General features: G+C 55.9%; 1 protein-coding gene across 1 annotated transcript; it reads left to right on the top strand.

Moving 5' to 3' along the window:
- The first annotated feature begins 3,549 nt into the window (after nt 1–3,549).
- Nucleotides 3,550–5,009, top strand: LOC141736717 (olfactory receptor 14J1-like). Its single transcript, XM_074571275.1, has one exon. The coding sequence runs from the start codon at nt 3,550–3,552 to the stop codon at nt 4,486–4,488; it is 939 nt and encodes a 312-aa protein (XP_074427376.1). The 3' UTR covers nt 4,489–5,009.
- The last annotated feature ends 6,915 nt before the right edge of the window (nt 5,010–11,924 follow it).

Below are 11,924 nucleotides of genomic sequence, written 5' to 3'. Positions count from 1 at the left end.
AGGCCCCTCTCCTCTGACTCACTCCTCACCTCGTCCTCTCCCACTTTGCCCCTTCTCCTAGAAAAAATTGAGGAGGTTTCTGTTGGCCATGTCCCCAGGTGTCTCAAGGTCCCTGTGCACTGAAGCTCCAGCACGTCAGCATTTAAATTGCATGTGCAGATGGCTCATGCTGAGTCGTGGTTCCTCTAACAAGACAATTGAGTAGCTGTAGGACAGCAGAGGTAAGAAAAGGGGTTACTAGTGTCATGGACGTCATGAGGAAGGTGGAAAGTGCCACTGTCACCATCTCAGAAACACCAAGGGAAGGGCCAACAAAGAAACAGTGAAAAAGAGTTGGCTCTTTGTATGGGAGGGGATGAGGATGATCCAGAAGAAGAACTTGAGAGTGGAAAAAGAGTGGAAAAGGGCATGAAAGGAAAAGAGGAACATCAAGTTGCTTGGTTGGAAGGGAGCTTTCAGATCACCTAGTCCAACCATCAACCTACCTCTGACAAAAGCCATCACTAAACCATAGCTCTAAGCACTATGTCTGCCCGTCTTTTAAATACCTCCAGGGATGGTGCCTCGAAAACTTCCTGGGCAGCCTGTTCCAATGCTTAATAACCCCCTCAGTGTAAAAAGTTTTCCTAATATCCTGCCTAAACCTCCCCTGGCACAACTTGAGGCTGTTTCCTCTGGTCCTATCACCTCTTCCTTGGGAGAAGAGACCGATCCCTACCTCTCTACAAACTCCTTTCTGGGAGTTGTAGAGTAAGAAGGTCTCCCCTCAGCCTCCTTTTCTCCAGGCTAAACAATCCCAGCTGTCTCAACTGCTCCACAAAATGTTTATTCTCCAGATCCCTCACCAGCTCCGGTGCCCTTCTCTGGACCTGCTCCAGCACCTCAATGTCTTTTTTGTGGTGAGGGGCCCAAAACTGGACACAGTACTCCAGGTGGGGCCTCACCCGTGCCGACAGGGGGACAATCACTTCCCTACTCCTGCTCACCACACTGTTCCTGATACAGGCCAGGATGCTGGTGGCCTCCTTGGCCACCTGGGCACGCTGCTGGCTCATATTCAGCTGGCAGTTGACCAACACCCCCAGGTCCTTTCCTGCAGGGCAGCTCTCCAGCCACTCCTCCCCAGGCTTGTAATGCTGCATGGGGTTGGTGTGACCCAAGTGCAGGACCCAGCAGGTGGCCTTGTTGAACCTCATACCACTGGCTTTGGACCATCAATCCAGACTCACCAGATCCCTCTGCAATGCCTTTCTACCCTCAAGCAGGTCGACACTCCCACCCAACTTGGTGTCATCTGCAAACTTACTGAGGGTGCACTCGATCCCCTCGTCCAGATCATTGATAAAGATCTTAAAGTGAACTGGCCCCAATACCGAGCCCTGGGGAACAAGCATCAGGGTGACCATCTGCACACAAACATTAACAGCTGACCAAAGGGAGCTTGAGTCCAGGGGCAGCTGGAGAAACACTGGGATTTGGCCAACAGAAATTCTTGAAGTTTTTCAAGGAGAAGTGTCCAGTCCTGCATCCCGGGGAAGAATAACCCCAATGCAGCAGGACAGGCTGGGACCTGATGTGCTGAGCAGTGACCCTGCGGAGACGGGGCTGGGCACCCTGAGGGACGCCTCATGAGCCAGTGGTGCACGCTCACTATGAACAAGGCCGGCTGCCTACGGGGCTGCAGGAGGAGGAGCGTGTGCCCCCCAGGCAACTTGAGTCACCTTCCCCTTTGACTCAGCACTGCTGTGGCCCAACGCACACAGCTGTGTCCCAGTGTGCGGCTCCCCATTTTGGAGAAGTGGAGAGGACCTGGAGAGTGTCCAGAGGAGGTCTGCCAAGTTGGCCTTTAGGGCCCAGTGCACGTGTGCTTGGTGGAGAGGCTGAGGGACCTGGGCTTCTCTGGCCCTGTGGCAGGGCGGCTCTGGGCACTATTGGAATAGCCTGAACCTGGTTGAAAGGTTGTTTCAGAGACAATGGAGCTTTTCTTTGGTGGGAAACAGCAGGAGAAAGAAATAATGCAACAAAGGGCAGCTTGGGAGGTGGAGACTGGACACCAGGAGAAAGAAATGCCACTGCAAGGGCAGTGCTGTGCTGCAACAGATCACCCAGAGGGAGTCGGGATGAGCCCAAGGCGTTGTGTTTCAGCAACAGCCAAGGACGATGGAGAGAGATGAGTAAAGGCAGTGAGATGCTGAGGGGAGAGCAAGACGGGGAAGCAGGGGGGATGTCTGCAGCCTGCAGGGGAAGAGGAGCAGATGTGGGACACCATAGCACAGCCTGTCGTGGAGATGATCAAGGGAGTTGGCAAGGCTGAAAGCCCCCAACAGTGCTTATGTCTTTCTCCTCTCGGCTGTGGCTGTTGTCTGTGCCACCAAGGCTACCAGAAGACACATTATCCTTACAGCACTAGGGCCTTAGCGCCTCCTCTTCCCCACCCGGGAGCCGTCATTCTGTCTTTCTGCCCTTGGCATTGCACGTCCTCCCATCACAATGCCCCAGGAAGAGCCCTGAGCTGTGCTTGTGGGGCAGGATCTCCCTTCCCAGGGGCTGGAGGCCAGGGCTTGGCCCTTTGCCTTCCTCTCACACATTCAGCATTAGCCAGCGTCAGAGACACCTCTCCATTGCCTTTGCCTACCTGCCCTCACTGCCTCCAGTTTTACAACGAATGAGCCCCCAGGAGCCTTTGGCAGTAATGGTCCTCCGTAGGACCCATTAACGCTCCAAGAAACTTTCAAAATTACATCTGATGTTGACTTCTGGAGAGGTTTCATCAGCTTCCCCTGTGTCTGAGCTTCATGAACTCAGCATCAAAACCACCAGAGAGGTCAATAAAATGCCTTGGGCTGGTGCTGCTCGGTACAGAAATGGGGGTTGGCCAGGTGGCAGGAATCTCTGTTCGCTGCTCGGGATGGGCGTCGGGTGGTAAGCAATTGTACTGCATCACTCCTGGTTTCCTATATTCTTTTACAATGATTGTTAGTTTCTTTCCCGTTACTGGTCTATCAAACCGGCTGTTTCTCAACCCATGAGATTTTTATTCCTTTTTCTCCCTCTTCTCCCTATCCCTCTGCAGGGGGTCAGGGGGGAGTGAGTGAGGAGCTGCGTGGTCTTTCCCCCCCTGAAAAGGCTGAGGAGTGAGCTGGCTCTGCTCCTGTCACTGCAGCTTTAGGACAAGCAGGAGTTTCCTTGAGGTTTTCCTGCAGGAATATGCTGAGCAGCTCCTCTGCGTTACAAGTGGATTACAGATGAGGCAACTAGTGAATGGCAGAAGCTGTAACCCCTTTCCCAAATCCCCGCTGCTGTGGAGCAGGGATGACTCCTTGGGAGCCCACAAGCAGAGCTCTGCTCCTCACGGCACACTTGGCCAGCAACAATGAGAGCTCCAACAAGGGCAATGCAGAAAGCTCCTGGAAAAAAGGACGCAGGCAAAGTGTGTTTCCGCAGCTTGGGTTTGGAAGGGCAGGCAATGGGAATAGATTTGCTCAGAGCTGTCCTGACTTGTGAGTGTGCTTTCCTCCTTTGGCAGTACCTCGGGAACAAAAGGATCCGATGTCCAACAGCAGCTCCATCACCCACTTTCTCCTCCTGGCATTCGCAGACACGCGGGAGCTGCAGCTCTTGCACTTCTGCCTCTTCCTGGGCATCTACCTGGCTGCCCTCCTGGGCAATGGCCTCATCATCACTGCCGTAGCCTGTGACCACCGCCTCCACACCCCCATGTACTTCTTCCTCCTCAACCTCGCCCTCCTCGACCTGGGCTGCATCTCCACCACTCTGCCCAAAGCCATGGCCAATTCCCTCTGGGACACCAGGGCCAGCTCCTTCTCAGGATGTGTTTCCCAGGTCTTTTTCTTTGCCTTCTTGATCTCAGCAGACTTTTGTCTTCTCACCGTCATGGCCTACGACCGGTACGTTGCCATCTGCAAACCCCTGCACTATGGGTCCCTCCTGGGCAGCAGAGCTTGTGTCCACATGGCAGCAGCTGCCTGGGGCAGTGGCTTTCTCTATGCTCTCCTGCACACTGCCAATACATTTTCAATACCTCTCTGCCAAGGCAATGGCCTAGACCAGTTCTTCTGTGAAATCCCCCAGATCCTCAAGCTCTCCTGCTCAGACTCAGACTACCTCAGGGAAGTTGGGCTTATTGTGTTTGGTGCCTTTTTTTCTTTTGCCTGTTTTGTTTTCATTGTGGTGTCCTATGTGCAGATCTTCAGGGCCGTGCTGAGTATCCCCTCTGGGGAGGGACGGCACAAAACGTTTTCCACATGCCTCTCTCCCCTGGCCGTGGTCTCTCTCTTTATCAGTTTTGGCATGTTTGCCTACCTGAAGCCCACCTCCATCTCCTCCACAGATCTAGACTTAGTGGTGTCAATTCTGTACTCGGTGGTGCCTCCAGCAGTGAACCCCCTCATCTACAGCATGAGGAAGCAGGAGCTCAGGGATGCCCTGAGGAAACTATTGCAATATACTGTATTTCACCCTCAATGAGGTAACTGTCTTTCTCCTACGACTCCCAGCATATTCACAGAAAATAGCAGGACAACCTTTTGTTCATAACCTTTTTACGTGCTTTCTTTGGTAGTTTGTTTGTTTGTTTGTTTGTTTGTTTGTTTGTTTCTTTCTTTCTTTTGTTCCTTCTTTTTTCCTTCCAATATTACTTGCTTTCTTTTCTCTCTTTCTCTCTTTCACTGTTTCTCTTTTTCTCTCTTCCTCTTATTTTAGGCTTGTGATAATATTATTCCTAAGCTTACATTTTTAGCATCCCAATGATGAGACGTACATGAGAAGCCAGACTCCCTCCATACTTGAAACAAAATAAAGGCAGCAGCAGGAAATCAAGCCGTGAATGAATGCTTTATTTTGCTTTGCTTACACACGCAGCTTTGGCTTTACCTGGGCTGAGCTGGGAAGTGCTCGGGAGAGGAAAACACCAGTGCAGAGCTCAGCTGTGTGAGTGCGAAGGCTGGGTGCACACAGCAGTGTTCTCACGCAGCCAGGCCTTCTGGAGAGACAGGAAGGACCAGCAGAGCAGGACCTGCTCTGTGCCACGGTCCCTGGACACCCCAGGGAACACCCCCTGGGTAACCACCACTGGCATGTGCTTCCTTGTCTGTAGCTCATAGAGACATCGAATCATAGAATCACAAAATGGTTCGGGGTTGCCAGCGCACGTGTCCAGCTCATGTTCAGTTACTCCAACCCCAGCATCCTCAATCCCTTCATCAACACACTCCATGAGTCTCCTGCACTGCTCACAGCTTCATGGGATGCTCTTCCAGCAGCTGCCAGGGTGACTGGAGTCCCCCAGTAGATCTCAGCCTCTGAGCGTGGTGCTTCCTGGAGGTGAAGTAAGAACGCTTCGTCAAAAGGCTCCTCTTGCTCGGGTGGCCTGTAGCAAACCCCAGCCGTGAGGATTCCAGCTGCACAAGGGTGCTCAGCTCCTCCTCTTTGTTCCCCAGGCTGCGTGCGTTGGTACAGAGGCACTTCAGCTGGGCCACTGACCATGACAACTTCTTTAGAGGAACACACCCCAAATCCTATGAAGCATTTCACAGCTCTTTCCCTGTGGGTTCCGAACACACCAGCAGCCCCTGGCCCTTCTCTCTTCCTAAAAATTCCATCCCTTTCCCGGTCAATCCAGTCTGACATGCAACTGGCCTCTTTTATACCGTGTTCTGCCTCCCCCCTCTTGGTTCCTCCCTGCTCCCCCTTCCGCTGCATGTCCCTCAGGGCTTTGCACAGCTCTATTCATTCCCGCATCCCTCCCAGACCAGGCTCCCTCTGACTCACAACGTTCTCATTTCAAACGGCCACTTGATCTTCCTGGAGGTGCCACCTGGACTTTCTTGATGGCTCACCAATTCCTGGGACTGGCAAAAGCTCTTGCTTACCATTGACTCCATGGTTCTTTTCTCAAATTTGTGGCTCAGTGCGTTCTGCTTCTGCTTTCCCCTTTTTTCTCCCCGTTTCCCCATTAACAAGGTCCCCGCTCAGATGACCTTGCTGGAATAAACACTCCCCCTCTCACACGCCTCCATCCCTCAGCGTGACTGACCACCTTTGGTTCCCATCGCTGCCTCCCTGAGCCTTTGCCCTCAGGTTTGGGGCCCTGCACCTTCTTCTTGATGGCCACGCGGCCTGACAGCTGCCCCGCCCACCAGCTTCCGGCGGAAGTCCCGCCCCCTCTCCTCTACCAGGCCTCTGCTCTCTTCTGATTGGCTGCCAGAACCGGCCACCCCGGCTGGATGGACCCGGAAGCGCGTCGGACCCGGAACGCCCTTCCCCTACACGCACAGGGGCCGCCATTGTGGTTTGTCCGCCATTTTATGCCGAGATGCCGCCATTCCCTGGCAGGGAGCTGCCATTTGGTTAAAGATCACACAGCTCCGTGATTGGCTAATGGCCATTTCCTGACACCGTCACACCCGCGTGTTCTCAGGCAGCCCCTGGGATGGGCCGCCTGCCTTGTTTGGATATAAAAATAGAATATTTATAGACAATATAATCATATATTGTATATATCTATGAAAGGAAGTGTATAATTCTACTAATGAATATTTTTTAATAATGCACCCATTATTTTTATATATGTACTTATGTATATGTGTAGAGATTTCTACATAGGTAAACATTAATAAACATATAGAAATTAAATTAATAATTTTTGTTTCTAAAGTTTGCATAACTATAAATTTGAATTGGAGCTATAGTTTTGAATTGAATAAATCCTTCTTCAATAAGATTTAGTGTAGTGAAGAATTAGAGTTTAAATGTGAACGGAAGCAGAAGGCAAAGGCCGGGTGGGGGTCCCCCACTTTACCAGGCTGCAGAACAAGCCCTGACAGGGTGGGTCAGTACTGGCTTGGGTCCCCCCAAAAGACGAGCACGCAGCAAATAGGTTGGTATGTGCTTGTGAGGAGCTGCTGCCTGAGTAGCCAACAGGCCAAGAGGAGGCTTCTGGCCTGTGTAGGACCTTGTGAGGAGTCGTATCTCAGAGGTGAGCAGACAGCAAGCAGGGGGAGATGTGGGGGTCAGGTCTCTGGTGCCTGAGTAGCTGATAGAGCAGGAGCAAGGCCAGGGCTCCTGTAGGGGCTGGTGAGGTCACTGGTGCTGGTGTAGCTGATAGGAGACACGTGGCTCGGGCTTGTCCTTGTGATGTCACTCTTGGCTGAGTAGCTGATAAGGCAGGCCCAGGTGCACAGCTCGTGTAGGTGCCTGGAGGTCACTGGTGCCTGCGCAGACGACAGGCCAGGAGCTGTCACCTGGCTTGTGGATGTCTCTGCGATGTCACTGGTGCCTGAGGAGCCCAAGAGAAACATGTCTTGTGCTGGGTATTTTGAGGTCCCAGGTGCCTGAGAAGCTGGTAGGCCAGGACTAAGCCCCCATCTTGTGTAGGTGTTTGCAAGGTCACCTGTGACCGCTGAGCTGACAGGCCAGGAAGAGGCCCATGGGTTGTGTAGGAGCTGGTGAAGTCACTGCTGCCCGCGTACCTGGTAGGGCAGGAGCAGGAACATGGGTGGTGTAGGGTGTTGTGGTGTCACGGGTGCCCGAGTAGATGACAGGCTGGGAGCCAAGCAGTAGTTTATGTAGGTGTTTGTGAGGTCATTGGTGTCTGAATACCTGATAGGCCAGGAGCAGGAACGTGGCTTGTGAATGTCGCTCCTGTGATTTCACCGCTGCCTGTGTAGCTTTTGGGAAGGAGCAGGCATATGGCTTGTGTGGCCGCTTCCGATGCCATTAAAATAATACTTGGACCCCACCCCAATATGGCTTTTTGGAAGAACCATTGTCATCAGAAGCCTGTACACAACACGCACACACGTGTGACAGCGGGACTCCTGAGCACGCAGCAGCAGCAGCAGGAGGGTGTGAGGTCATGGTCACTGTAACCCCTGAGCACACGGTGGTGGCAGCAGGAGGGACGTGAGGTCGCTGTCAGTACCACTCATGAGCACACGGCAGCAGAAGTAGGAGAGTGTGAGGTCACCGTCAGTATAACCCACGAACACACAGCTTTGGCAGTAGGAAGGGTGTGAGGTCACGTCACTGATGTCACCCCGTGCCCATGGGGCTCGGTGCAGAGCGGCCATGTGCATGACAGGGGCATGACGGGGGCTGGGACCTGCCCGTCCCCATGTCTGCGAGGCCGAAGGAGCAGCCCCTGCAGCCCTGGCTGGAGCAGTCGGGGTGGGGGTGGCTCGGGGGCACCCCAGGGATGTGCCTGGGCACGGCGCCAGGAGGAAACCACAGACTTCCTGCCCGGGCGCTGCGGGGGGAGCGGGGGGAGCGCGGCGAGGCCACGTGGGCTGTGGTTTGTGCACCTGCAGGCTCCAGCTCCCGCTCCGCCCGTGGGGAATAACGGCCCCTGGGTGACACACTGAGAGTCAGGGACACGTCTGAGCCTCTGGGCTTCCCGTCTGCTGCCAGGGCAGGGACATGATCCAGCTGCAGCTCCTGCGAGGGACTCACTGTGGGGGTCTGCAGGGAGGGACGGACAAGCGAACCCTCCTGGGATGGAGCCCTTGCCCTGGATGAAGACCTCTCCCAGATGCTGCTCCCAGCACAGTGAGGTCCGTAGCAGGGGCAGGGGCTGTTTCCTCCCCATCCTGACACAGACCCTGGTGCAGTCCCCGCTCCATGGTCACCGCAGCTTGGGGGCAGCTGGACACTTGCCTCATGGCTTCTTGGATGAGCCCAGCGCAGGAGATGCTCAGTGCTTCCAGGCCCACAGCAGGGTGCAAGGGGTGACTAACCAAATTCCCCTGCACACCCAGCTTGTCCCATGATGATCCGCCACCATAGCAACCATGACACCGGCAGCGGGACATATATGTCCCTCATATATGGTCATGAACGGCGCTGGAGAAGTTCATTGGCGGGCTGGGCTGTGTCGGAGGGGAGATAGCTCCCGATAACATCTAAAAAGGTGCTGCTGCTTCGATTGGCTCCTTCCGCAGCTGGGTCGGCATCTGCAGAGATATATCACCCTCCCATCATCGACGTCCCCGTGAGTCCCCAGGAGTTGTGACAGGGAGTGGGGAAGAGCAGGGCTGTGCCAGCAGGGCAGGAGGCTCAGGATGGGAATGGAGGGACTCCTGTCCCCTCGGGTGCTGTGGCTGCTCCTCTGGGTGCAGCTCTGCAGAGGTAAGTGCCGGCTCCCTTTTCCCACAGCCCAGGGCCATCGGGTACCAGTGGGGTCATCAAGAGCCCTTTGGGAAGAGGGTTTCTTTCCAAGTGCCGCTGAGATGAGGGTCAGGAGGAGCTCAAGTCCATGGACCCTGTGCCTTTGCCTGTGTCCATTTGGCTGGGAGAGGGTGTCTCCACTTCCAGAGCTCCAGTATTTTGGGCAGCCTGTGCCTGGCTGCATTTAAAGACAACCCATCCTGGGGTACCCTTTTGGGATGACTTATTCCCCAGTACTGTGCCCCTGAGGCTGGCTGTGGCTCCAGGGTCCAGGGGAGCCCTGACACCAGGAAGGCAGTTTGTGCCCCACAGAGAGAGGGGGACTGGACTGTCTGCACCCACAGGTGGTAGAGAAGTTCCCTTCTCAGGGGCTCCCACCAAGCACAGGGGCTGGGCTGCCACCAGGGGCCAGGAGGGGACATGAGTTGGGGGGATCCTTGGGATCATGTTGGTGTTCATGAGGACACAGAAAGGCCTGGGGGTGTGTGAGCTTGGGTGGTGCCAGGGCAGGTGGTCAGCAGGGGAAGGTGTGGGGCTGGGGGCATGGGGCTGTTATGGGGTGTTGGGCTGGGGAGGAGCGGGTTCCCTGTGCAGGGCCTGGGGGCACAATGAGTGGGTGGTCATGGGAGGGGGCCACTGGAGTGGGAGGAGGTTCCCAGGGCTGTGTTATGGTGAATAGCCCATCCCAGAAGGGCTGGAGTACTGCACCCCTAGCCTTCACAGGCTGTGGGGAGAGCAGGGACCCCCACACTGGCCAAGGGACAGTCTAGAGGGGTGAGGACTCCCACCCTCCCACCGTGGTGCTTCTGACTCATCCTGGGCAGGGGGGGCCTTCTAGACCTGCACTCTGGGGCTCGGTGCTCTCCTGAGTGGTCCCACGTCGATGTTCAAAGGGGCTGCAGAGGTGAAGCTGGAGGATGGCGGCGGACGCTGTGCTGGGAGAGTGGAGGTGAAACACCAGGGCCAGTGGGGGACTGTGTATGGCTACAACTGGGACATGGACGATGCTGCAGTGGTTTGTAAGCAGCTGGGCTCTGGGTCTGCTCTTGAAGCTCCTCAGTACGGACATTTTGAGCCAGGATCTGGCCCCATTTGGATGGCTGATGTTGCGTGTCATGGCACCGAGTCAGCCCTGTCTGATTGCACAGACACAGAATGGATTTGACAATACTGTGATCACAGTTGGGATGCTGGAGTGACGTGTTCAGGTACGGTGCCAGCCTGTTCCCCACCTTTGTGACCAGGACGGGGGAAGGGACCTGGCTGTGCCCTCAAGGAAACAAGGGGTTACTGGAGAAGGGCCTGGTGTGGCTGGTCACGCTGCTGAGCTGGGACTGTCATTGCTGGTTTCCCCGGTCCCTGAGGAAAAGCCAGTGGGAACCCGCCACTGCCTGACCCCTGATGTGTCTCAGCCCACCCTCCGTCAGTGCCTGGGGCTGGGAGATGGTGCCCTCATGCAAGAGGAACTTAGAGCAGCTCACATGGCCACCCACAACCCTGGGGCCAAGGAGGTCAGGGACTTTTGGGTTGTCTCCCCTGGCAGACATGAGTCCCCCAAAGCAGAGGGGCTGCTCAGAGGGCAGGGGCCCTGGGCTTGGGCAGAAGAGCTGGGTGGCTCATGGCCACCTCATTCCCCTTCCAGAGCCACCCCATGAGAGCGAGCCCACAGGGAAACACCCCTGTGCAGGCAGCGCTGACCTGCTGCCCAGCCTCTCCTGCCCAGCCTCTCCTGCCTACCCCAGCCCCTGCCTGCCCTGTGCCAAGGGCACTTGCCAGCACTTTCTGACTCTCCTTGCCCTGGGAGCTTGTGTCAGCCCAGGGCTGCTCCTCTGCCCCCTCTCCTGCCCTCTACCCAGCTGGGGGCCAGGGATGTGCACCCCTGGCAGTGTTCTCTGGCCCTGGCTGAGGACCCTCCCCAGGCAGGTGCTGGAGCTGGGGGCTGGTGGAGACAGCGACTGGAGGTACAGCTGCACCACATCTGCTCCCTCTGACATGTCCCATCTAATAGCAGTGCCTCAATGGGCTCCATTTCTGGTGGCTCCAAGGGGTTCCTCAGCCTGGCTCTCAGCTTGGTGGGGCAGAGCAGGCTGCAGCAGCCAGCAGAACCTCAGCCCATTTCCTTGGGCTCAGGCGCTGCAGTGCCTGGGGCCAGTGCCAGGTAGCCCAGGGTCTCCAGGAGGGCAGCAGTTTTTCTAAGCGCTTCCTGTGGCTGTGGGTTTGGGAGAAAAGCCAGCCCACGAGTGCTGTGATGATGTTGGGGGAGCAGCAGGGGGTCCCTGGTGTGTTTGTGCCATCAACACCCACTGGGAGCTGCTGGGAAGCTCGTGGGTCTCTTTGCCTGTAGCCACCTTGCAGGCCAGGTGGGACATGGGTATGTAACTGCCAGAGGGCTGTGGGAACTCACAGGGTTCTTTGGTCACTCCAGGATTTGTCCGGCTGGTTGGAGGGGACAACCCCTGCTCAGGACGAGTGCAGATCCATGATAGGAACGAGTGGAAAACTGTCTGTGACTCCGACTTTGGTCCCAAAGCTGCCGACGTGGTCTGCAGAGAGTTGCAGTGTGGCACAGCCCTGGCCGGGGCAGCTCACTTTGGAGAAGGGGCTGGTCCCATGTGGGACAGAGAGCTGCAGTGTGTGGGGAATGAATCCCTTCTCAGCCCCTGCCCCACGGGGTCCCCCAGGGACCAACCCTGCACCCACGCGAATGCTGCCGGTGTCACCTGCACACGTAAGGACTCAGG

This window comes from Larus michahellis (assembly GCF_964199755.1).
Source record: "Larus michahellis chromosome W unlocalized genomic scaffold, bLarMic1.1 SUPER_W_unloc_1, whole genome shotgun sequence".
NCBI lineage: Eukaryota > Metazoa > Chordata > Aves > Charadriiformes > Laridae > Larus > Larus michahellis.
Note: the sequence above shows the minus strand (reverse complement) of the source record. Positions and strands in the feature narration are given on the sequence as shown.